The sequence below is a fragment of the Ursus arctos genome, unplaced genomic scaffold (genome assembly GCF_023065955.2).
Source record: "Ursus arctos isolate Adak ecotype North America unplaced genomic scaffold, UrsArc2.0 scaffold_1, whole genome shotgun sequence".
In the NCBI taxonomy this organism is placed as follows: Eukaryota; Metazoa; Chordata; class Mammalia; order Carnivora; family Ursidae; genus Ursus; species Ursus arctos.
This window is the reverse complement of record NW_026622763.1, coordinates 102,471,980-102,498,786: the sequence shown is the minus strand read 5'-3', so window position 1 is coordinate 102,498,786 and position 26,807 is coordinate 102,471,980. Positions and strand designations below refer to the sequence as shown.

The following is a 26,807-nucleotide window of genomic DNA, read 5'->3' as shown; positions in this document are numbered from 1 at the left end:
TCCCCAGAAGCAAGGCAGGTCTCCGTGGCGGGGGATTTCATCTCTGCTGAGTATTTTCAGTTTGAACTTCCTCACCCTCACTTGCTATCTTGCTAAGAGAGAAAAAGCAGAGATAACAAATACTGACCTGCAGGAATCCTTCCTGAGGCAAAAAAAAGAAAAGAAAAGTTAGCCGAAAGAGTGAGGGAGGGAGTGGGCCCAGCCTGGCCGTGTAAGCAGCGGGGCCTCAAGCTCCCTGCACTCAGATGGAGAGGCTGCTTATCTTCCCATCTCTCAGGCCCTGTGATTTCTCTTTCTGCTCCTTCCTGGGTAACCATTTGCACCATGGGGTTGAAATGTGTTCAGAGCTGCCAGCAGGAATACATCCTTTAGGTGGGAAGTGTGGGGTGGGGCTGAGGGGTGCAGAGGGCTGGGGTAGGGGTGGGGGCACCGGAGGGGGGCGACGGTGAGACAGGCATGGGCTCCGTCCTGGCTCTGTCCGGCTCAGGATGGAAGGGAGGGGAGATGGGGGGCAGGGGGATGCTGTCGGGAGCCTCTAAGTCCTCCTCCTCCTCCAGTACTCAACCTTTGCCTCCAGAATCATTTCCCTCCACTGTGTGCAAAGAAGGAAACCCATCTTCTCCTTCTCTATGTCGTTTCCGCTTTTCTCTTGCCCCAAGCCAAGGTTCTGTATTTAACAAAGTTGCATACTTGGAACTCCTCCCTGTCAAGAATGTCACCACGTGTCTTTTGGTGCTGCTTGCATAGAGACGGTGTTTCTAATTGTGCAAGCTTATCCATACTAAACACCTAAACATCATTATCTTTCAAACCCCTTCATGGTTCCCCTGGTTCCTCTGGTTCCCGGATCGGGGGCATTCTCTATCTCCCCATTGCTGGGAACCTGGGAGGGATATTTTTATCCTTAATGATAAATCCCTGAGATGCTCTTCTTTCTAGCTTGCTTCATTTCTCTTTGTGAAACTCTTGAGGTACTTGGTGGGAGACAGAAATGCCAGCTGGCAGACAAGCTCTGTGTCCTCAGCCTAGAGGGGAGCCGCCTGGGGCAGCTCCCTGATTAGCTCTGCTGCTCGCCCCCAAACTCCCCTGCCGCCTTCCCTTCATCCCAGACCCAGTTCCGGTGGCTCCTGCTGCAGATTCCCAAACAGCTGCTCTGAGCGCTCCCCTCTCCAAAACCCCCATGTCATTGTTATGCAAGGAACCCTAACATTTTAGAGCATGGGGGCCTTTGGAGGTCTCTACTCCACTCCCCTCCTTGTATAAGTAAAGTAACAGAGGCCTTTCCTCCCTCCCTCACATTACAAATTTACCCCTTCATTCAACCATTTAGCAAATGTTTATTGAGAAGCTCCCGTGGCCACGTGCTCTTCTAAGAGCTGCAGACATAGCAGTGAGCAAGACGGACAAGGTCTCAGCTCCCCTGGGTTTCACATCCTCATAGCGGAGACAGGTGACAAACAAGTGAGTCAATAAATAACAGAAAGTCACTGCGGTGGGCAGAACCCCCTCAAAGAAGTCCCCGTCCTGATCCCTGAATCCCAGAGATACAGTTTGTTGCACGGCATGGGGGGATTAAGATGCAGAAGAAATTAAGGTTGCTAATGTACTGACCTTGAGATAGGTGACCTTGAGATTCAGGTGGACCCAATCAAATCCCGAGGGTCTTCATAAAGGAAAGAGGAGAGTCAGAACCAGAGATGAGACAAGGGGAGAAAGCCATTGTTGGCTCTGAAGATGGAAGAATGGGCTATGAGCCAAGAAATGCAGGCAGCCCCTAGAAACTGGAAAAGGCAAGAAGACAGATTTCCCCCTAAGTTTCCAGAAAGGACCGCAATCCTGACAACACCTTGATGTTAGCCCAGTGAGATCCATTTCAGACTACCAACCCCCAAAACTGTAAGCAAATATATTTGTGGGTTTGGTTTTTTTTTTTTTTAAGATTTTATTTTTAACTAATTTCTACCTCCAACGAGGGGCCAAACTTACAACCCTGAGATCAAGAGTCACATGCTCTACCAACTGGGCCCATGGGCGCCCCACATCTGTGTTGTTTTTAAATCACTACATTTGCAATAATTTGTTACCGCAGCAAAAGAAAACTAATATGGTTGCTGACAGTGATAAGAGCTATGAAGAAAAATAAAACAGGCTCATAGCAGAATGACTGTCAGGGCAGGGCATGACTTTAGATGCGGAGACCTGGGAGTAACTTTGGGGCAGTTAGCTACATGGTAATCTAGGAGGATAGAGTCCCAGGCAGAGGGCAGGGCAAGTGCAAAGATCCTGGGGCAGGGAGGAGCTTCGTGTTGGTAGGAGTGACTATCTCCTCAATGCCTTCCCACAAAGGGAGAGCCATTCTGTTGTCTGGTTTCCCAAGCAGTCAATAGTTTTTCTTGCAGATTTCTGAGTAACCTTGAAATCTACTTGTGAATGTCTGGTTTCCCTCTTTAAAGCCTGGGACTATGTCCTTGTGTCCTGTCCTTGTCCCAGTATGAGGTGCTATGGCCTCTTCTCAAGGACTTCAGAGTGTATATTCACCAGAGACATTGGATTTTGGAAAGCACAGTTCTTCATTTCAAAACTTCAGAACCTTTCCTCCCAAGCCATGATGGAGCATAAATGTGGTGGAGAGACAGGCAGGCACTCTGATGGCCATCTGCCTCCCAGGGACTCTTGACTTGGACAGTCAGGACCAGCCGAAATGAAGGGACTTTAAGAACTTCCTACTCTCTTACCGTGAATCTCTTTGTAAAAATGACTAACGGATTACCTACTAATTCATTCAGTACTGGGGAAGAAATTTGGATTTTTCCATCTCGGGACTGCTCAAAGTGGGGCACACTTTTGCCAGGAAGAGGGGGATTAAGGTTAACCTCAAAGGGTTTTGTGAGCACCGAGTGGTAAACAGAAGCACCGATCTTCCAGCCAAGTCCAACTGGGTCTTTCGTTCAATGAATGGTTATGAATTCTCTGTCCTGTGTCAGACTCTAGGGCAGACACAGAAGCGAACGAGCCCCCGCTCGTGTTCCCGAGGCACCCAGAGCTCATGAGGGTGGAGAGGTGGGGGGAGACAGACACCGAGCTGAGGGCCACCCACACGGGAAGGGCATGGTAGCAGGAAGAGGGGAAGTGCTAGGGGAGCTCAGAAGAGGGAGTGATGATTTTTTTAGAGGGATTGGGTGGGTCATTCATTTCCTCCCACTCGAGGGGAGCTCCTCTTGCTATGAAGATACCTGAAACACCTCTACTTCAAGATATACAAATCCGGGGCCCAGGAGATAATCTTGATAATTGCTTGTCATCAGTCTCTAAACTGAACGTCCATCCCATAAGGGCAGGGACTACGTCCACGAGGTCGACCAACTATCGTACCCCCGGTGCCCAGCCAAAATTTGCTGAATGAACAAGCAGATGAACAAATGGGGACTCTCTGAGCTAAGTCATTCTGGAATGACAAGTCATTAAGGAATAGGGTCAAGTGAGCTATAGCGCTCACTGGACTCGGCTTAAGAGTAGGGTCACCCTGACCCTCATTCAAGAAGGTTAAAGGTTCAAATGCCATACAACTCACAGCTGGTTCCATTGCCAGGGCCAACCTCGGGTGGTCAGGAAAGCAGAGGTTAGTAGCCAAACATGGCGGCAGCATCAGACTCACTCTGGCCTTTCAGCCAGAGGCCCAGGCGGCAGGGTGCCTTGGTGACTAAGAGCCAAGCCAAGGAGAGGGAGGGTGGCCTGGCCCTTAAGCCAGAGCATGGCAGATCAAATAACATCCCTATTCCATCACTGACTAGTTGTATGAAGCAAGCAAACGATGATAGCCTCGTAGTTTTCTTGTATTTCAAATGGGAATAATGATAATGATACTCCCTTCTAGGATTCAATTAAAGGACATATATCAAGTGGCTGGCTCCAGAAAGGGCTCAATAAATGGGGGCAATGGTGAGAAGGGAGGAGGATGTAGGGCCCAGCAGTAGTTAGGGGACCCTCTGTCTGACCCCTCCGGTATCCCCAAGGCTTTCTCTTATGGCTGCCTAGTGGAGACCCCAGCCACCAGCCCCTGCCCTGACCCCCTCCTTCTGTCATCCCACTTCTCCAAAGCTGGGGTGACATAAGCCCAATGAGCAGGCACAGGACCATCACTATTCTTGAATAGGTCCCCGTCGAGACAGGACAGAGAAGTCCATCCAGACTCGGCACCTCCTTCTCTCTGCTCCTGGGCAGTAATCTGGCTAGTCAGGATGCCTGGCCACTCATTCTCCTTTCCCAGCCCCCCAGACTGTCTTGTACCAATCCCAGGACTCCTGAGGTTTTGTGTCCCCACATGTCAGCCCTGTCTGCCTTCCCTGCACCTGGCATCCCCAATCCTTGGCAGGCCTGGGCTTCAGCCTGGGTGTTGCTGAGCTAACTGGCCTCCGTGCTTCTCTGCCCCATTCCATGTCATTGCAAAATGATCATTCACGGAGCCACGCATATGCCCCACACTGCGCTGTGTGCGCCACATAAACCATCTCCTTCCATCCTGGAGACGTGCCTACAAGAGAAGTACTGCCTTTATCCCAGTATTTCAGAAGCGGAAACAGAGGGTAGTCGGACTAGGACCCGGTGGGAGCTGCTGCTGCAGGAAGTAGGAAAACACCGAGGGAAGCATCCCAGGTCCTCACATGCAGGAAGAAGGCAAGGCCTTGAAGAGCCAGGAGTGAAAACCCACGAGAAGAGAACGGGAAAGACCAACAGGCAACAGTTAAAGAGGGAGACCAGCCAGATCAGGCAGGCTTGCAGCAGAATGAGAAACTCGGTGGTGAAATTCAAATCCACATCAGAGGGGGTAAGAGCGAAACCGAGACTGGGCAACAGGAGACCCTGCCCAGAATGCAGAGGAAACTGGCCAAGGCTTGACAAGCCAGGGTGAGGAGTCAACAAACAGATCAGGTACGTCCCGTGGACACCCAACGGAGGGCTGCTAAGTGTGGCACGCACTCAACAAGTCACCACTGTAGCTGAAACATGAGGCTCTTTCTATATTCTCACGGGTGACAGCAGACCTCAGTCGTTCGATAAATATTTACCAAGTGGCCGCCACATGCCAGGGACCGTTCTAGGACAGACAATAAATAAATCAAGTAAAGCAGGCAGTTACAAGCGCCACAGGGAAGATAAAGCAGGACATGGGGATGGGAGCGACAGGTGGGGGCGGGTAGACATTTCTGTGGAGTCATCAGGGAAGGCCTCTGGGTGGGGGGATTTTCTTAGAGGAAAAACTGCCTTCTGCTGGGTGACTTTAAGTGGTCTCTTGCGTATGTGAAAGCCAGACCCAGAACCTCATCTTGAGAGCAACTCCGGGCAGAGAGGCTAAACCATCTATAATACGCAAGCCGTGGAGGTGCCTTCCCAGGGCAGAAACGGCAGAGATACGGATTGGCGTTTGTGCTTTCTGTGGTTACAGTTGGAGAAAGGGATACTGGACCCCAGGATGTCTGGCACAGAGATGCAGCACAGAGAATGTCGGGGGTGGGGTGGGAGTGGGTCCAGCAACGTGGCGCAGGCCGCAGCTACGGAGAGGGTAGAGTCGGAGACCACAGGGGTCGGATCACGGCTTGCGCACTTTGGGGGCAGTGAAACTTGATGTTCAATTTAAAATCTTCAATTTCTGCTTTGAAATTCCCCTAGGACAGCCCAAACCTCTGCATGTTAGGATACTTTGAGCTGCAGGTGACAGAAAACCCTCATTCAGTTACTTGAACAAAAAGGAATGATCGCACGAACAGGAAGACAAGAGGCAGCGCGGCGACCAGGTCGGCTAATTCTCTTCAGTTAATTCAACGGCATCATCGGGGACCCGAGTTCATGGCACCTTTCTGCTCTGCCCTCTGCATATCGGCCTCACTCCCCAGCCACCCCCTCCTTGCTTGCAAGACAGGAGCAGCAGCCCCAGTTATTACACACTATAACAGCTTCCACAGGTAGAAAAGGGACCATTTCATCCTTGTATCTCTTTCTAAGACAAATAAACCTTTCCCAGAAGCCCCACACAGCGCTTCCCTTCACATCTCCTTGGTTACAATCACATCCTATTCCCGTGCCCAAACCCACCAACCACAGCTGGTGTCGGCCCCATGTGAGCTCTGCTTTGGGCAGCTAAGAGGAAATGGGTCCTGGGGGTGGTGGGGCAAGGCAGACCAGAAGGCTTGGAGCATGAGAGGCAGGGACACGATGCATGGGGACCAGGTGGGGAGGGGAGGGCGGAGAAAGCAAAGACAGTCATCTGGAGGTGGAGATGACAGATAAAAGTCGGAAGAGCTGGAATAAAAATGTACTCAGAGACCAAACAGAAGAGAAGTCTGAGCCGAAGAAAGACCCAAATTTACAGACGGAACAGGCTGAACACATTTCAGGAACTACCGACAAAAGGAAAATGACAAGGGTAGAAAAAAACTCCCACAGCTTCAAAGCAGAAAAAGAAAAAAACCTGGTTCCCTATATGGGAATCAGCACCAGGCTGGCCTTGGATTTTGTATTTGGGGCTATTTGTAATAGCTCATTTCTGAAGGCAGTAGAACAATGCCCCTATAGAATTTTGAAAACAAAAAACTTGGTCCTCAAAATTTTATCTCCATCAAATTCCCTTTGGAAGGTAAAGGCAACTGGGGGATGTTTTGAGCAGCCTGTGTTCAACAGCAGACAAAATAAAGATAAAATAAAATAAAATAAATTTAATTTAAAGAAATGCAGCCGTCTCGAATGTGGCCGTCAGGGCCTGAAGGGACTGCCTGGTCCCCGCGGCCCGCCCCCCCTCCCCGCCCCTGGCGTGGCTGAGCAGTGGTGCAGGGCCGCCCTGCGTGTCTTCTGTCGCCTGCACCTTCTCTGCTCCCTCCCGTTGTGCAATGTCAGGAAGTGTGTGTGAGAGCCACATCCTTCGCCCTGGGGGCTCAGACGGGATCTTTACTTCACTGGGTGACCGCTCAGAATAACAGCTGCCACCCTCTTCCTGAACTTAATAACAATGGCTCAACCGTTTACCCTCCGGGACACTGGTGACGAATGGCTTTTAGAAAGTTGTTTTGTTTTCTGTCTCCAAAAGTATCACACTGGCCCCAGCAACACGACGACGACGACGACTGAAGGCCACGGTCAGGGACCAGGAACTGAGTCATGAGCGTCTCACCCGGGTGGCTTGAGCCACTGGGCTTTTTTTCTAAATGGGGAAAGAAGGGTCTAGGAGGCAGATGATTTCGAATTCCTTCTCCACCTAAACTGGCATGAGAGCTGCTGCGTGTTCCTGTCTTACACACTCAGTATCCTGGATACAATCTCAACCAAGAGAAAAGACAGGAAGCTCACGGTGAATACTGACGTGCCGGGGACCAGGGGCAGCTTTTATTTTCTGCTTTGTTCTTCTCGGTAGGAAGGATGTCAGAAAGAGAGCAAGGGTTGAAGGGTTGTAGGAACCCAGCAGAAGGGCCCTGCTGACTTGGGCTGTGGCGCTGGGTTTGCGGCAGCCATTTCTGTGACGTGCGTGGCGCCTCCTACCTCCCCTTGCTCCCGCTCAGCCTGGCCCATCACGGCTGCTCCTACTGCTTCAAACTGGTCCTTCATCTTCCAGGGAGGAGGGCCATTTCGAAAGGCACAGAAGCCTAACGGCTCTTTCTGGAGTCAATGCTCCCCAGAGGAGGGTCACTTCCCTTTCCAAGTCAGAAAAGGAGTTTATAAGAAACCCAACTCTGGGCGTGGGAAACTCAGGCCTGAGGAGTGAAGCTGACCTGCCCTTCTCTCAGGCCTCACACAGGACTCAGAGTGCTGCCCACCCCCGAGGACCAGAAGGTTCTCAGGACTGGGGGGCCAGAGATGCTGTTGACCCACCCCCTCCCCCACAATTCTGCAGGATCCTAAGGTAACTGAGGCACAGAAATCCACAGCCCAAGGGGCAGAGCTGAGAGAGACTGACCACCATGACACCTGCCCCCTTCCCACCACCCCTAGGCACTGCCTAGAACGTTCTAGAATACTGCCCCCCACTCTCCCCCACCTCTACTCCTCTCTCTTCCTTCCTTCCTCTTTCTCTTCTCATTCACTTCTCTTTCCTTCTTTCCTCTCTCTCTGTTGTCTTCCTCCCCCTCCGTCCATCTCCTCGTCCCCCTCCCCTCCCTCACCTGAGCAGGAGGTAGGACAGACTATGTTGGTAGCAGATGCAGTTGTTTGGTTTGAGGTCTGTTCCCTCCCAGCGAAGAAAGACAGCAGTGACAGAGGTGGGGGCTCCCCCATTCCAGCCACTCACCGGGGGGGGGGGGTCTGCACGTTGTAGGCTTTCCTGCCTTCGTTCCGGGTACCTCATTGCTTAACCACAAGGGCCAGATGCCACTTAGGATCAGATGCCGTTGACAACCGTGGGAAGGAGAAGGGGCCTGCCTTTCTGACAGGTTACACCGCCCTGCCTCTGCATGTTCCCAGGGCGCAGTCCACCCTTCCCATGGGTCCAACACCCAGCCAGGTCTGGACACACTTTCTGGGGTGGAGACCCGGCTGTGAGCTTCACCTTCCACAGGCCTCAGCGACCTTCATACTCACAACAGGAGAGTGGAATGAAGTAACATCCTTCCCTGCCCTCTCTGATTTTCTGGAAGTCTGAGAAAGGTGGAGAGAGAGCAAGGTCCCAGAGGGTCAGGAGGGCTCCTCTTCCTGACCCAAATGGGGTGGTCGTGTGGCACGATGCACAGACCCAGTGCCTGAGGACCCTCTGCAAAGAACAGAGGTGGAGAGGCCCTTTTGGTTTTGTCCAAAAAGACAGCCGCCCCAGTGAGAAGAGCGGAGGTAATTAAAATAAGAAAGCGAGTAAAGCCTCCGGTGCTTCACTTGGCCAAGTTTTTCAGGCCAGATTCTTATTTTAGGAGCTTCACATTCTGGTGGCACTAAGCAGGCTCAGGTGTAAGGGATGAGTTATTCAGAAACTGTGGCTCAGCTCAGAAAAGAGTATGAGGTTTTGCCGCGACATGAAAAGAGGAACCAGGGTTAAAATAAGCAGCAATGGGTAAGGACTGAGACCCAGTCGGATCTCTGATTTCACCCCCTTGCACACGTGCTCCTCAGGGGCCATCTACTCTTGTGATCTCAGGGAGGTGTCGTTTTTTACAAGAAGGTGTCATATTTTTACAGGAAGATGTATCCTTAGGAGTAGAAAATTTTGCAGGCCTCCCAGGCCCCACAGATCCCTGCACCCTGGTGACCTGCTGTGGGCCACCCGAGCAGTCACAGGCCCAGTGCCGGGCTTGGGAGCCCACCCAATCAGCAGAGCCCCAGCTCTTCTATGATGCCTGCCTGCCCATTGCCCTGGCTGAGCGTGGCTTCAGGTCACCAGCTCTGTCCTCACGCTCTGCCTGTGGGGCGGGCAGCTGCTCAGGCACCTGGCTGACACGCGGGCCTGCAGCCCCTGAGTGGCCCGGGCAGAGAAAGCTGCTCGTGGTTGAGCCACCCAGATCCCCTCTGGGGACTGGTAACTGAGAAGGACACCTGTCTCTGGGAGAAGAGCGGACTGGCAGAGAAGGGCTGAGGCGTGGCAGGGCACACCCGGGTGCAGGGCCCCCAGAGCCCTCTGGTCCCAGACGGGGCCCTCTCCCACACAGGCCGCCCACTCCTTACAGGGGTTAGCCAAAGCGAGTCTTTGTTCTTTGCCACCCCCAAAGCCTGACGAGGTCCCAGATCCTGAAACCAATGCAGGATAGGCAGCAATTCCCAGGAACGCCCGCGGCCACGGCGGCAAGGGCGCCAAGGTGAGGGGGGACTGGCGAGATGCAGTCGATGCATGTTTGTGGGCCGTGGGTACAGCCACGTGTACAAGAAGCCACAGAGTCATGTCTTTTCCAGCTTCAGGCCTAGTCATACTTGAAGTCGTCTTCACTTTGAAGGAATAGAGAAACCACAAGGGGAAAAAAGATCAAAAGCATTGACCAACTTTCAACTTAAGAGAGTGTAGACTCCTTTCAACAAACCATCTATCAAGGATGCTAACCCGGCCAGGAAAGCTCACACCGTCCTAGACTCACAAAACACTGTGGAGGCCGCAGAGGCCCACTGCCTGCCCTACACAGGCCTCCCCTCAGGAGACACCGCTGTGCCCACGATAAGCAGCTGTCAAGGGCCTGAAAGGACAGTCTGATACCAGGGATGTCGTCATTCATCCCCGGTGACCAGGCCAAGACGCGTGGGCACCCCAGACACACTGGAAACATTCAAATGGATATTCTTTAGATACTGGTACAGACGCACAGAGGGAAGGATGGAGATGCCCAGAGCAACTCAGCCTGACCTCTATCGGGTGGAGCAATTCTGAATGAGCCCACACTGGGATCTCCCAGAAGCCCCTGCATCAAAGAGCCCCAGCTGCCCGAGAAGGCAGCTTCGAGAGCCCCTGCGCTGGCTCAAGCACCCCCTCAGGGTCTCACTCTCTGACCGAGTGGCTCATTGAAGTGATTCCTTTGGCCCCCATCGTCTTCCCAGAGGTGTTCTACTCCACACGCCTTCTTACACTTGACACATTTCTAGCAACCGGTACCCCTGGGACCTGCCTGTTGTCCTGCCCTCAATGGCATCCTAGCTCTGGACAAAACGCGTCATTCCCTTCACACTTTGGAATCAGTGATCATGCCCCACCTCTCTTCCACTTTTACTTTCTTTTCAACTGAACCCCACAGACCCTGTTGCTGCTTCTCCAGGACATGGCGTCCCAACCCTGGTCTACCCTTCCTCTCCACTGCACATGTGGGTGCACGCCATTTGTTGGTGCCTCTTCCCACAATCCCCAGAACGGAGCACGACTCCTCTGCCCCTCCCCAGGACACCTCCTTTGTTCTGACCACCCCCTGCTCTCCCAATGCAGCCAGATAAAAATAGCTCCGCTGGCCTCCACACCACTTGGTTGTCATGCATTGCGGTCACACAGAGCCCGTGTGTGTGACATGCAAACTATGTGGGGGTGGGCTTTCCAGACTTGGACTTGGAAAGACTTGCTGCGGCTGAGTCCGTGTTAACGTTTAATGGCAAGTGTTAGACACTTGGCCTCTACACGGTACCACCAGGTGCCATAAGCATGAGCCTTTGGCAGAACCGGTGTCTACACAAGGAAAGGTACTGTTCTGTCCCAACCCGTTGGGCAATCATCTAGTCCCTCAGAAAAAAAAGGTCTGTTCTCCTGTAAGATCCCCCCCCCCTTCCTGGCCCACTGACCCTCACTCAGCTGAGCTCACCAACAAGCTACAGTCCCTTTCTGTTGTCTCGGGCGCCCTCCCCCAACAGAGCGGGGTCACAGCTTACCCACCAAGCCAGCCCCACCCAAGGACTTCTGGGGAGAAAGAGGCTCAGCCAGGCCCTCACGTCCAGGCTATTTGGGGCACATGCTTTCTTTCCTCTCTTCTTCATCTTTCTCCCTTTCTCTGCCAACACCGGCTCTACTCAGGGCCAGACGTCCAGGCTGATAAAGGGCTTACCTGGACAGTGAATTTATCATCTTCATTGGGCAGAATCCTGTACGTGTAAACGCAATTCCGGTACCTAAAATAGACCAAAGGCTTCGTTAGAACCCATGTAAGGCAATTCTTTTCTCTGGGAACTGAAAAGACAGGAATTCCTGACATGGCTCGAGGAACCTGGGCATGACATCTCCGAACTTAAGAGCTGACCATTCCGAGGTGGAGATCAACCTTGACGTCACACAGTCCTGGACTGAGCCCCCTTCCCTCCGCCCTCCGCCCCCTGCCCCCAACTCAAGGAGCTCCAGGAAAAGGCATGTGGGGTCTTCTGGGCATGATTTACGTTGGCACTTGACAGCTATGTGGTCTGAAAGGAATCCACCCTCAAGACATAGCTTCATCACAAGAGTATTTAGCCCCTCCCGGGTGCCTGGCACCTCCCTGAACATTTGTATGTATTGTTTAACTACATTTTATTTTATTTTATTATTTTGTTTTATTTTATTATTATTATTATTATTTTTCTAAGTACGCCCCACGCACAGCAATGGGGCCCGGTGTGGGGCTTGAACTCACAACCCTGAGATTAAGACCTGAGCTGAGACCAAGAGTCAGATGTTTAACTGACAGAGCCACCCAGGAGCCTAGTTTAGGTGCGCCTGGGTGGCTCAGTCAGTTAAGTGTCTGCCTTCAGCTCAGGTCATGATCCCAGGGTCCTGGAATTGAGCCCTGTGTCAGGCTCCCTCTCCCTCTGCCGTTCCCCCCCATTCATGCTCGTGTTCTTTCTCTCTCTCAAATAAATAAAATCTTTTAAAAATTAAAAAAAAATAAAATTATACATTACTTTAAACAATTTAAAACCATGAAAGAAATGTCTCCGTCTCCCCCCCCGTTGAGCCCCACTTCTTCATTTACTATTTTTTTGTAAATCATTCCAGAACTCTTAAATGTACACACAAACTTATACATACATATCTTTTTAAATGCAAATAATATCACAGTATATATATATATATATATTGTTTTGAAATTTGCTTTTTTCATCAAAAAACAGATCTCACAGGTCTTCCCAACTCACGTTCCACCACGTGGTTGCATGATCATTTATCTGACCCACCGGTGATGACGGACGGGTAGTTACTTTTAGGTTTTTACTCTCCTAACCAGTACCGCAGTGAGCACCTCTGCCTACCCCTCGTGTGACTGGTGCAGGCACAGACCCAGCTCCCCCATCGGTATGATGGGGACCATCACAACACCAGCCACCTGTCGCTGCCTCCACGAGTGAGTTAACGTAGGAAGGGCATTTAGAAGAGCGCCTGGAACATGCCGACACTGCATGTGCTGACGTCAATTAGTGGCTGTAGGGAGATCACCACCAGGAGAAGAGCCACATGAAGGACCACGCTGGCTTTGTATTTTGAAAGAGACTGACGATTGCCTCCCAGCGAGGCTGTGTCACCTTTCTCTCCCACTAACCGGATATGTCTATTTCCCCACACCCTGCCAACCGGCTGCTATCAGACATTTTAATCTTTGCAAATCTGAGAGGTTAAAGAAAAATGAGTACTCTCTTTAATCTGCCTTTCTTTATGAGAAAGGCTGACCGTGTTCCCATGTTTCACTATTTGTCTTTCCTTTTCTGCGAATTTCTTTTCATGTGTTTGGCTTACTTTTTTTTTTTTTTAACCATCTTTTGCTTATTTATCTGTGAGACTTTGATACGTGCCACAATATATTTTGGAGTTACTTACTGTTGATAGCACTTATGGAATTTTTTTTTTTTTTTTACCTGTGTAGAGGTTTTATGGTTTTATGTGGTCAATTTTACAACTGTTTTTGGCTTTTGAACCAATGGATGCTTCAAGAAAGTTTTGGAGAATGTTTTGGGTAATTTCACTTCCACCTGGCTCTTCATTTCTCACAGGGAAGTTTCTTTTTCTGTCTTTCTCTCATCTCTGAATGCTCATCGCCCCACACCCTGTCCTGTCTCCAGAGCCACAACTGGCTTCTTTCAGAGCCGGCAGGGGCGACTCTCTAGGCTACTGTCGTCTCACCTCCCGGAGATGTCCCAGAAATGGAGAACCACCCCAGGACCCCCGGCCCCACTCCCTTCCCCATCCCCTCCAGCCTCAGCAACCTTTGCAGAGCCTGAGGGGTAGCCCCACCCTGCTAGGCTCTTATCTTTCACTGCTCCTTCTCCTGACACTTCCTCCCGTAGATATGCAAATGAGACCAGGGCCAGAACAGTCTTATTTGGCTGAGGGCAGCTAATTTGTGGAAGAAGTTGAGCAGGCCCCAAACATCAGCCTGTCAACAAAAAGAAGAGGGTCACCAGGAGAAGGGCAGAGACAGCTGCACAGAACAGGGAGGCCCTCTGGTTAATCAAGTGTGGCAGACAAGCCCTTCTGGGTGTTTCAAAGAAGTTCTAGGAACACTGAGACACAGAGTGTTTGTGACTCAAACAGATCAGAATTCAAAAGTGAGCACAACAGATGAGAGGACACTCCCCCTTAGACAGTGATACCTCAGCAGCAGGGGGCCCGACACGCTGTCCCTGGAGCTGCGACAGTTCACGTCTGGGAGGGAAGATGCACGACATCATCACCTCCGCCACCCCGAGCCCCCAGGAGATCAGCTGTTCCAGACTGCATGGGGGGCCACTCAGGCGCTGCAGGCAGGTGGAGGGGGCCCCTCCCTGGCCTCCCCCACGCCTCAGCATTTGCACCGCACTCTGGTCCCAGACGCATAAACCTGTACAAATACACACACGTGCACACAGAGAACACACACGTATAAAGATACACACACGTGCATACACACATATAGACACGTAACCTACACGTGTACACACAGGCACACAATCTTACACGTGCAATGTTCAGTGACGAGCCCACAAGGAAATCATCTCAGACAGCAACTGCACTGGAATGTAATCCAGACAACACGCTATGATGGTCTCATCGAGCCCTTCCCGGCTCTTTGTGGGGATTTAGAAACAATTTAGGGTGCTAACCCTTTAGGTCCTCGGCTGCTATTCCTTACAGGGACTGGGTTGCATTTCAGAGCCATCGTGTTAGGAGTAGCCCCACCAGAGTGGTGCTGGGCCAGGTACGTGGGAGGTTGTCCCACTCTCAAGTGAAGTGGGGCTTAGAATTTCCCACGTGACTCTGAGCAGCTGCCAGGTGACAGCAGGTGCCCACCCTGTCCAAAGTGAGAAGATGCTTCCTCTGGGCAGGGCATTTCCAGATCAATCCGAATATGGTTTGGGAAGTTTTACCCGAATGCAAGAGGACAAGTCAATGGAAGCAGAAAGAAACACTGTGGCATTTTTAGTCTCTCAGATAAATATTACTATTTCTGCATGACTACTCCTAGCCAAATGAACACTGACAAGCCTGCCCCAAAACATTCTCCACCATGGTGAGCCCCATGGGGGGCGGGGGTGAGATGGGACAGAGAAATCAAACTCTAAAATTCAAGAACCTCATTAGTGTCTGTCTCGCTCGGCCGATCGGCTTAGTGTGCTCTATAACTGTTTTAAAGCCTCTCTGTAATTATTATTATGTATCAGTTTTAATTTCTAGTGTTGTTTGTACATTTTTTTTTCTTGCTTAAATGTTGTAGACTTCTGGACAAGATGGGGTGGGAAAACAAGGAGTGGAAACCCTGCATTCAAAAAAGCCCCTTGGACCCACACAGAGACAAGGGAAAATGTGCGTCAGCCATAGAAACCAAGGGTGTTCGCTGTTCACCACCAAAACCTCAAAGAATCCAGCCAAAGAGATTCAGAAAATGGATGAATTACAAGAGGCCTTTAGTTCAGAAGAGAGAAGGTGAGAGGAGGCCAGGTGGCCAAGTGAAAGGTGGAGGGGAGGCAGCCAGAGTGCTGTTGGGGGTCTGCTGAGTGCCCTGAGACCCCTTGGAGGAAGCCCACCTATCCACGAGCCATGCCACCCCTCCTCACTTACCCCCATCAGCTGGATCTCGGATTGGGGCTTCCACCCCCATCCCTGCTGGTCTTTTTTTGACTGGGAAGAGGATTTGGGCAGAAATTCACTCTGCTCTCCAAAAGAATCTGTTCCAACTTTTCCTGACAGTTCTTTGTCAGAAGAGAAAAATCACCAGACCTATGAAAACATATCACCACTTGAAAGAAGGGCATCATTTTTCTAAGGACTCAAAGGTGTTTACTTCCATGTTTCACAGAATCACTGCACAAAGAATAAAAGACATTCTGGCGAAGTCTGACTTGTGAACTCAGTCTACCGTTGCATCTCCAGCACCTGAGAGATCGACTATAAAGACTGAGTGGCGTGAGACAAGGAAACGTGATCTGATGGGAAAACCCAGGAGTTCACGAGTCAGCACAAAACACCACAAGAGAGGCGATACACAGCAGCTGCGTCCTGGCGAATGCTAACGAGGAAGGAAAACTCGAGAAAGTCAGTGCAGAAAGAAAAGACAGGGAGGGAACGTGAGAAACAGAAGACAGATCTCTGTCCTCAAACATACATAAGTAGGGGTTTCTGAAAGCACAGACAATTTTTTGAATAAAAATAAAAAGCAAAACACGGGATCAATCTAAGAGCATATGACTTGAAAAGCAGAAAATTAAATGGCCAACCTTCTGGCAAATTGAATAAAGGAAAGAAAAAAATGCTTCACCCTCCTCCTACCCGCAATCTAGACAGACTCCATCCTTCTCCACCTGCCCTGTGTCTGGGAGACGGACCCTTGTGGGCTGCCTCACCCAGGTTTGGCACAGGCAGAGAGTGAGAGAAGCACGGGAGGGGGGCATTTGGTCCCCTGACCTCCCCCTCCCCCGCCTCCAGCGGAGTCCACAGCTCCAGTCGGAGGGCCTGGTGACAGCCTGTCCCCTGGCTCTTCAGGTGCTAGAATGGCTTCCCAAGGTTGCTTGCTCCAGGCTGTGTTGCCTTCCCCATGCCATCACCCCTTTGGATTATGCCACCTACTCCCTGCTGGGAGCCTGGCCAACACAAGGAGGAAACAAAATCAAAAAGAGAGAGGAAAAAAAAGAAAGAACAGTAATAAAAGAGAAACCTGAAAATTATAGAAAACCATGCATAATTGTGTGCCATAAAATTTGAAAAGCTCAACAAATGGACTGTTTTCTGAAAAATATAGATAACTTATCGAAAGTGAAACAAGAGGTAGAAAACAAGAATCAATCAACACCAAAGAAGAAACTGAAGCAAATATTTGAAAATTATCTCTGGGGCGCCTGACTGGCTTAGTCGGTGGAGCGTGCAACTCTTGATCTTGGGGATGTGAGTTAGAGCCCATGTTGGGTGTGGAGATCACTTAAAAATTAAGTTTAAAAAAATAAAAAATAAATAAAATTATCTCTGTAAGTGGATCTGAGGAAAAGCCCCTCTGCCAAACTTTTTTTAACGTTTCAAAAAAATCAGATAATGAGGATGCCACGTAAATGTCTCCATATTTTATAATTTACATGACTCTTACACCATAACTTGACCAAAATCATATAAATCAATCTCACCTATGAGCACATACACAAAAATCCTAAATAAAATTCAGAGTACAATAAAAGATTAGCATTATCAAGGACAGTTCATTTTAATCATGCAAAAGTGGCTAATGTTAGGGAGTTTATAAAATTAAGCTATTATGCCAGTAAATGAAATAAGGGAAACAATATAATAATCTCAATAGATATTAAAAAGGCATTTGATAAAATTAAATACTTAGTCATTCAAAGCTTTATAGGACCAGGAAAAGATGGGCCCTTGTTTCGACATGACAAAGAGCAACAACTAATTTTATCAAATGTTAACTTCATGTGGGTATCGTGTCAAGTCCCTTCCAGGCAGTGTCATGTTTGACTCTCACAGAACTTCCTGAAGTAGATCTGTTCTCTTCCCAATATCTTCCAATGTGATGTTTTAGAAATATTGGCCAATGTAATAAACTATGAAATCTAAATCAGAGTTATAAGTATTTGGAAAGTAGACCACGAAATGATCATAATTTATATATAACATGATTGTCTCTCAAGAAAATCCAAGAGAAGCAAAGGAAAAACAATTTGAAATAATGAGGAGTAAGTAAAGTGACAGAATAAAAGGTGAATTTATAAAACTTATAACTTCCCTGTATGTTATCAGTTACCACAAAAGGGTAACTGGAGGAGAAAAGGTATCATTTACAGAAGTAACAAAATTACAAAGTAATCAGAAGTAGTCCTAACAAGAAATAGGAAGGACTTACAGGAAGAAAATTGCAAACTTTTAAAGAGGGGAGGGTATACTTATCATTAAGACTAATACTAAAATGTTCCTGGGACACCTGGGTGGCTCAGTCAGTTAAGCATCTGCTTTTGGCTGAGGTCATAATCCCAGGGTCCTGGGATCAAGTCCCGAATCAAGCTCCTTGCTCAGCGGGGAGCCTGCTTCTTCCTCTGCCTGCTGCTCCCCCTGCTTGTGCTCTCACTCTCTCTCTGACAAAAAATAAAATCTTAAAAAAAAAAAAAAACCCTAATACTAAAATGCTCCTTTTCATAAGTTATATTATGGATTTCCTGCAGCTTGAAGTCCCAATTGTATTTTTTTCAATTTGACAAAATTAGCTGGTTCACCTGGAAGAATACTTGAAAACAACAGATATGAAAAATCCTAAAATAAAATCTTTTCTAAAATTGTGGCAATGCATTTGGTACAAGAAAACCAGACATATGTGGAACGGGGTAAACAGGCAAGAAAGAGATATATAAGACTTAACATACAGGGAAAGAGGAATCAGAAAAGGAGTAAGTCATTCGGCAAAAGTTTTTGAGAAAGATGATTGGTTACTGAAAAAAATACACATATACCCTTGTCTTGCACCATTCACTGCATTAATTCCAGAAAGATTAAAGTGTTCAATGTAAAAAGACAAAACAAAACAGAAATGAAACTCAAAAGCTTATCACTTCTCCATCTGTTTTTGCCAAATACCTTGCATGTGATATACACATTTGTTCAATCCACCCACGGACACTACTACATAGGTATTCTTAGTTTTCAGATGAGGAAACCAAGGCCCCACAGAATCTGGAGGTTGGACAGGCAGAGTCATCCCTAGCCCAAGTCTATCAAGTTCCACAGGCCCTGTCCTAACCCTCCCGCCTCCCACTGGAACAACAAAAACAAACAAAAAAACCCAGAATATCCATGCACAGAGGGACTCTCTACATTGAAAAGCAAAGGAGAAAAAAAAAAATCACAAAGGAAAAAAGATTGATAGACTTCATGAAAATTTACAACCTCTGAATGTAAAAGAAATCACAAAGTTTAAAGGCAAACCACACTTGAAAATATTGGCAACAAAAGTGATCTAAGGAGTTCATGCAAATAGATAACAGAAAAACCACAGCTTCAAAAGAAAAATGGCAAAGAGAATGGACAGATCATTCACCAAAGAGGAATTATAAAGGTCAACGGTCCTACCAAACAAGTTTACTATGCCTGCAATCCAGAAATGCAAAGAAAAAGGAACAGAAATTAAACACCTTTCACTTTGCAACCTAATACTTTTTTTTTAAGTGCAAATATTCAGAATAGGGAGACTGGAATGAGGTGAACACTCTCTTGTATAGCCAACTGGAGCATTAAATGGAACAAAATTTCTGGAAAGCGATTTGTCATTCTGTATCGAGAGCCTAAAAAAATTTTCAGTTCTTTGACCTGATAATTCCACCCCCGGGAATCTACAACCAGAAGTGTCACATTTCTGCACGAAGACCTTCGTCACCATCATGTTTATAACAACAAAACACTACCGGTAACTTAAATGTCTGACAATACAAGAGTTACTTCATCAATTGTGGTACATCATACACTAGAATTTTGGCACCCGTTAAATATGATATTTAGGAAAAAAAATTTTTAACTAACCAGGAAATGTGAACATTGCTAAAAAACACAGACCAAAATTACATGGTTATAGCTATATACAGTACAGAGATTTACCTATCTATGGAGAAGGAGAAACAGAGAGAGAGTGAGAACATACACCTACAAATTCACAGTATTTATGTTGGTCTCTTGGCAATTGGGTGATTATTTTCCTTCTCTACACTTTGTACTCTTTGTACATATGCTTAATATTTTTTTAAGTTACTTGAAAGAACACGGCAGTGCTTATCAGCAGATCTGCTTCTATGTGGACTCGGACGCCTGGGATGGCCTCACAAGCCTCTCCTCTCTGGAGGCCAGGTTCCTGGCTGGCAAGTGAGGGGTTGGACCAGCCGACCCTTTTGGAGCCAGCCCTGTCTAGGGGTTATTTTTAAAAAGTAACTGAACCCAAATTGTTTGGGTGTGAAGTGAGCATGGGAGAAAGGAAAGATCTGGTCCCCAGAACTGTGGGCTCGTTCTCCCCACTTCCCTCGGGCAAGGCCTACTGCAGCTACCAGCACTTATCCCCACCCCGTCCACACGCTGGGCTCCCTCTTCAGAGCCTTGGGGCTTCTGTTCCCTCAGTCTCTCCCTCTTAAATAGGAACAAGTTAATCACTCTTAAGATGGCTGCCATTCCTTCTTGACTTTATCTTCGATTTACCTGGTGGTTCTTCCTGGCATCCATGCCCCAGACCCCTCTCTCCCTCAGGCTTCCGGGCACTCAACCCTGGCCCCAGCGGCCACTGGACACTCCTGCACCAGTCAAGTGCTCTTCCTGCCTTATCTCTTCGAGCACTTCCTCTGAGGAGGCCCCACATGACAGCTCACTGTCTCCCACAGGCTCTTACAGGACTCCAGGAAGTTCTTGATGTGACACTCCGCCCAAGCACTCCTCTTTCCTTCTGCTGTGGAATTTTCTTCACAGACGGGCCCATACTCCCCTGCATCTGAGATGTCACTATTCACCCTATGACTTTTACAAATAGCCGGTGTTCAGTGGGTGTGTACCGTGTGCCTGGCTTTGGGTCACACGTGTTGCCCACATTCTCCCATTTTACCCTCTCAATAATGCAATGACAACAACAGATGGACAAATAACCCAATTTTTTTTAAATGGGCAGAGGATCTGAATACACCTTTCTCCAAATAAGATAAGAGAAATAGCCAATGAACACATGAAAAGAAGCTCAACATCATTGGTCATTACGGAAACACAGCTCAAAGTCACAATAAGAGGCCACTTCACACCCCCTGGGAGGGTTATTACCAAAAAGATAACAACAAGGCTTGGTGAAGAGGCAGGAGAATCAGAACCCTCTCGCATGGCTGATGGGATACAGAACGGGACCGCTTCTGCGGAAAGCAGGGTGACAGTTCCACCAAAACCTAGAGTTCCTGGAGGACTCAGCAATTCCACCCGAGACCACTGAAAACACAAAAGCTTGCACACGAATGTTCACAGCAGCATTGTTCATAATAGCCGCAAAGTGGAAACACCCACATGTCCATCAACTGATGAATGGACACATAACATGTGGTCTAGCCATACAGCAGACCACTATTTAGCCATAAAAAGCAATGCTCAGGCCGCAACACAGATGAATGTCAAAAGCATCACGCTAGGTGAAAACAGCCGGACACAGGAGGCCACATATTATATATGATTCCGTTTATAACCCAAGGACTGGGCATCTCACCAGTGAGGATGCCGGATGGGCACAGGGAGGTTAGTGTCTCATGAATGTTTGAACCCACATCAGATGTAGCCAACCACAGAGGGCTCACCCCTAAGGACTGTGTCTCGTGGCATGGATTCGGGCAGGAAGGGTGGGCCTCCCCTCACTCCATCGCTGGGGCAAGGAGGAAGGCCTGACCAGGGGCACCACTGCCATTTCTTCCCCATGCCTGGGCTCACACTCTGGGAGAGGGGACCATTCAGCAGAGAAGCACCAGGGTCTGTGCACAGGTGAATGTAACCCGTCAGGTAGGCCAGCTTGCAAAACACATGAAAGCAAGAGCCTGCGCTGGTTCTGGAAGGGTTGTTAAGGAGTGCTGGGCTGGGCACAGAAAGCCTGGAGATGCTCAACATTATCAGATTGTCCTGAGTCACTTCACATAGAAGATGCCAGTGATCTGTTCAACACACAGGCCCTCACAGGCACAGCACTCCCTCGTGTCTTGCACCCAGAAAGAAGACTCCAAAGAGCTGCCCTTGGGCAAGCTCTTACGTAAACTGGATTTCCAGAGCCCGTGGTCTCCAGCTCTGGCTGCTGCCAACTGTCTGTGCCAGTGCCTGTCCCCACTTTCTGCCAACACCAGATATGAAAACCAATATTTCTTTGCCTTGCACAAAAATAATCAATGAGCAGTGCAAACTTGACTCAAACTTTGGAAGGGGATTGGAGGAAGGGGGGGTTATATCCACGAGTTTACACCACAGGAAATGGCTTTATGCCTCTCCTGGACATTGCTGCCCTCCCAAGTCCCTTCTCTGCACCTCCCCTTTCCCGGCCTCCCTGACCCCACCCACACCCAGGCTAGCTGGCTGCCTTCTCTTTCTCCCTCCAGAGAACGGCCTGAGTTCAAGCCCTGACCCTGCCATTTATCAGTCCTGTAAACGTGGCATGTCACCTAACTTCTGGGTCTCAGCTTCCTCATCTGTAAAGCGGGGATAACGACAGTCCTTCCTCCAAAGGCCATCGGGGACAGTGAGTTAATCCAGGTGAAGAGTCTAGAACAGGGAGCCCGGCACAGAGTACGCCTTCATGAGTCTTTTGTGGGTATCTTTAGACAGAACAGGTTAGCAACCACCTCTCGTTAGGCGAACAAGGCTGAGGGCTTACTCCACCTCAAGTGGCCCATCACACTCTATCGTCCCAAAAAGAAGGGAACTTCTGGTGGCCAGTGTCCTTCTGGTGCTTCTTCATCTTTGGGGCTGTGCTAACAAGGCCACACTCCAGGCTGCCTGGTACACTGTCCCTGGGAAGGAGACTGTGGGTGTGCCTGGGCTGTGTCCTGAGGAAGCCAAGACTACCTCCCTGCCACAGCTGGCTGGACGGGGCGCTGGTTCCTGAACCAAAGGCAGCACACGCCTGCCCCTCCCCCAGCAGCGAAGCCAACTCTGTCTAGTGTGCTTTGGTGGGAAGGCCACCCAACTGGGCAGGTTGTATTCCCAACGATGCTGGGCCATGGTTCTAGGTCTGCCTGGGCAGGCTGAGCAAGGAGAGGCTGGCCCTGACGACTCCCGGCCCCTTCCATGGAGGGACCCCCATCCCCAAAGGCGTGTCTCTGTTCTGCAGCATAAAGCACCTGACAGGTACCCTGGCCCCACGTGGAGGTGCCATCCTGGCAGGAAAGGAGGGAGTGAGCTTGATAGCCTCTTAGCGTCCCCATCCAAGATGGGCTAGACGCCCCCTCCAGGTACCCCTGTGGTGGGTTTGAGTCAGGTCGGGGAGGATGACCCAGGCCCTATCTGGAAATGCCCGCTGTCCCTCATGTTTTCAAGCCCCTTGCCACAAGATGGCAGAGCTGGACTCAAACCATGCCTGGGGGTCTTCCCCCTCCAGCTAAGAAGGGCCTCTGGGGTCTCCCTCAAGCAGGGTTCTCTGAGCTGCCAAGGAGCAGGCTGAGCTTTCCTGCCCAGAGGCAGGTGGTAGGGCTGACCTCTCGAGAGGAAATGTGGGTTTGCGAGGCCTGGGGTGACTGTGCGTTCTCATCACGTGGGCGGCCCTGAATTGCAGCCTTGTCTTTTGGTGTCGCCCCCTCCCTCGTTTCATTTAAATAGTCAAATCCTGTTCTCTTTCCTGGGCACCAAGGCCACTGGGGAGAAGGCATACACAGTTCCTGGTGCTCCCAACACAGTTGCCCAAACCAGCAGCTGGAGCTTCCCCACTGTCCCCTCACTCACCAGAGGGCACTGGGGAGAGGCTCCGGCCACCGGGCACACGCAGAAGGAGGTCTTGGCATGCCCGGCCAGGAGGCCTTTTTCCCTGGATATGTCTAAAGCAGGAGGGCAAGCCTTGGTGGCTTCCTTCTGCAGGCCTGGCTCACTCTGAGAGCCCTGACCCCACCGCTGCACCACCCGGGGTCCCTGCACTCCCAGCTGGCTTCTAGACAGACAGCACTTGTGAAACGCAGGAAAGCACAGCTGCTTTTCACCCCGTCAGGGTTCCCAGCACTAGGCCGTGGACCCGGATGGCGTGGGGGCAAGGTCTGCGCCAGGCCACAGGGAAGTTAAATCTAATTTGATTTAAAGGACTGGCTCTTTTTTTTTTTTTTTTTTAAGAGTACACTTTTTCTGCTTTTTTCTTTTTTCTTTTTCTTTCTTTTCTTTTCTTTTTTTTTTTTTTTTTTTTTTTTTTTTTTGGTGTTCCAGGATGCTTTCTTCCATGAAATAAGCCTTTGGAAGGTGGTGGGTAGTTGTCATTCATTTTAAGTTTTTCATTCTTAAATCTCCTTAGTTGGCAAAATGAAAAGTGGCAGGGGGGTTAAGTCTCCCAGGCTTGGGGAGAGTTTGGTGGCCCACGCTATCCCACAGCCCGCAGGGGCTCCTGACGCGGAAGGAAGAGTGGCTTCCCTCGAAGAGCAGAGGGGAAAGGGGAGCCCTGGGTCTGGCAGATGGGAGGGGCCCCGGGGAGAAATCCAAGCCCTGGGGTCTGGACCTAAAAGGGCTTTGAGGATGGGAGCTTGATGAGAAGAGCGGACATCCCTGTGGGTGCCCTCCCTGAGAAGAGGACCCGGTGCATTTGCTGCAGCTCTGAGACTAATTCAGGGCTACGAGCAGAGGGGAGGAGAGGTGGAGGAAGGAATATGGGAAACCAGGCCTGGACCCCAGCTTGCCACCAGCCAGCTGGGCAGTGGAGTCAAAGGCCTCACCCTCTTAGATCTCCTTCTACTCACCCACAGTCCAGGGCCGTGGGATGAGAGGTCCCCAAGGGCCTCTAGACCCAGCCCCCGGCTCTGGCTTGCCATGGTGCTGCCGGTGCGGAGTCAGAGACTGCCCCTATAACCTGCGCACAACCCGAGCACCCTGACCAGGGGGCCACTGGGAGGGTCCTGGAAGCTCTCAGCGGGAGGCTCAGTTTACAGCCAACACCCAACAGCATCGGTCTTCCACTAAGGTCCAGGTGGCAGTAGAGAGAGAGCCATATGGGCTCAGTGGAATCAGTCAGGAGTCTTCCCATCCTTTCCAAGGCCCTGTTGGTGGGTGCCCACGGGGGCAGTGCCTGTGGTGAAGTCCTGGGTCCCTTCCCCTGAGTGTGAGTGGTGGGGGGGGGGTGGGAAGTTGGCCTTGGGAGGTGGGCCTCTGGTCAGTGTCCTTGTCAGCACCCTGGCTTCTCTTGCTGTCCCCTGGAACCTATGCTCCCACTCGGCCTGACAGGGTTAGGAGTGGGGTGGCAAGGGTCCAGTTGTCTGGGTGCAGCCTCTGGCCCTGGTTTGGACTGTCATCAGCCTCTGAACCTCTCTGAGTCTCAGTTTCCTCATCCGCAAAGGGGACTGATACCGGGACCTGCACGTCAGGTCACCACAAGGATGGAATGGGTACCACCAAGACAAATGCTTACGTTCAATGCTCAAAACAGGTCTGTGTTCAGTGACCTCCCTCCCCTCCTGCCTGGTCAGGGGGAACTCTCTGCAAGTCTACGGATGGTACCTGAGAGGTGCAGGGGGACAGCCTGTCCCCCATGGTGCCCTGGCACTGCCCTGAGCCTCGCAGGGATGGTTAGATGGCAGGGCTGCAGGGGCGAGGGCCTTCTTCAGACATGGGTCCAAGAAGGGTGTTTTAAAAAGGAACCTTCAGCAAGCGGCTGTTTCCTCCGATGTTAAGACAACTGGAGGTTTCAGCAAGATCCCAGAGCTGGGAGTGGGGTGAAATGGGGGTGGGGAGGAGGGGTTGATGGTGGCTGAGAGCCCAGAATGGGTGGGGGACACAGCCCAGTGCTGAGGTGGGGAGAGAAGAGGCTCTCGCTGTCAGTGATGGTGACTTCCTCTGCTCTCAGGGCCCCGAATGCAACTTCTGGGTGAACTGAAAGCTCTTTCTTGAGTGAACCCACCCCATATTCTGGCTCCCGGAACAAGGGCTTCCTCCAGGGATCCAATGCCTAAGCTCTGGAAATGTGCTCTCTTGCCACATCTGTTCTCCATGAGTGTTTCCAAGCTGGGCATCTTTGCCCCACACCTGAGCTGACCAAGCCACTTTCTAACACAGCCATCGCCTTGGAGCCCTGAGCTTCTGCCTGCCTCCCAGAGTCTGGAGACCCCCCTCCCGGCCCCTGGCACCCCCGCTCCCGGGCAGCGGGCAACGGTGACCAGGCCTTGGGTGACCCTGGAGGGCTCTGGGACAGAAAAACCTGAGCTCCAAGGCCCTGCGGGGCCCACGGTGGGCCTCGGCTGGACCCACCAACAAATCTGGGCAATATGCAAGACGGGTCCACGCATCCCATGATGTGAAGACAACGCGTCCCCGCGTGGGCGCGAGGCCCGAGCTGGCCTCCCCTCCCCGGGGCCCGGCGGGCGGCGCACTTACAGCACACACAGCGCGTAGGCCCGGGAGATGGACTCGCTGGCGCGCACGAGGAAGCTCCCGTCCTTGCCCGTCCTGGACAGCAGCTCCTCGGCCTTGGAGCGGGTGATGTTGCCATGGTTCCAGCAGGGGACCATGGCGGCCACGGGCCTCCCGGGCCGGGCCGGCGATCACCGCAGCACCGACGCGCCTCCGGCGGGAGCTGAGGTCCCTGCACTGGGAGCCGGAGCCGCCGTCTGTCTGTCCCCTCGCCGTGGCCCCGCTGCTGCCACCAGCTCCCTGACCGACTTCCTGTTTCAGGAGCTCAGCGAGGGAAAGGAAGCCAGCAGCGGCCGAGAACTTCCTCATTGCGGAGTGCGGCCGGGGAGGCCGTGCTCCACCTTCCCACCCCGCCCACCCGCCTGCCGCCCCTCCCGCACCCCCCCAAGGCCTCCTGGGGGTGTGCGCTGCGTTGGGGTCCGGCTTCCGAAGAAGCGGGGCCTAGTGGGTGTGCACTGGCCAAAGCAGTGGCCATTAGAGGCCTGCCCGCAGCTCACGTGGGCCGGCCACGCCCTGACCAGATCCCTCCGCCTTCGGGCTCCCCTACCCCAGAGCTTCTCCGCTCAGACCGCGGTGGGCGCACCCCGGGGCCCAGCAAAAATGAGGGGTGGGAGCACAGTGGAGCCCTGGCCCCACGGGAGAGTCTCAGGGCCCCACACAGCCCTGGGTGCCGGGAGGACCTTGGGTGACACCATCTGAGGGCTCCAAGGGCCCAGGTGACAGCTCTGTGACCCTCCTCCCCAGGGGCCTATGGGTGTGAAGGAACCCTGTTCTCCATGGCAGCCCAGCTCAGTGACACAGGAAGGGTGTGGAGGGCTCGTGACATGGACACTGCACAGGGCAAATGCAGGCTGGGTTTTCACCTCGGGGT

General features: G+C 51.0%; 1 protein-coding gene across 1 annotated transcript in view; it reads right to left on the bottom strand.

Annotated features, from left to right (window-relative positions):
• The window catches only part of INPP5D (inositol polyphosphate-5-phosphatase D), a 113,030-nt gene extending 86,763 nt beyond the window's left edge, over positions 1–26,267 (bottom strand). Inside the window, exons 1-2 of the mRNA XM_026491678.4 lie at positions 25,901–26,267; positions 11,475–11,538 (exon numbers count right to left, since the gene is read on the bottom strand). Coding sequence (XP_026347463.1) covers positions 11,475–11,538; positions 25,901–26,034 — 198 coding nt within the window. The 5' untranslated portion in view covers positions 26,035–26,267. The remainder of the gene's footprint in view (positions 1–11,474; positions 11,539–25,900) is intronic.
• Positions 26,268–26,807: the final 540 nt, after the last annotated feature.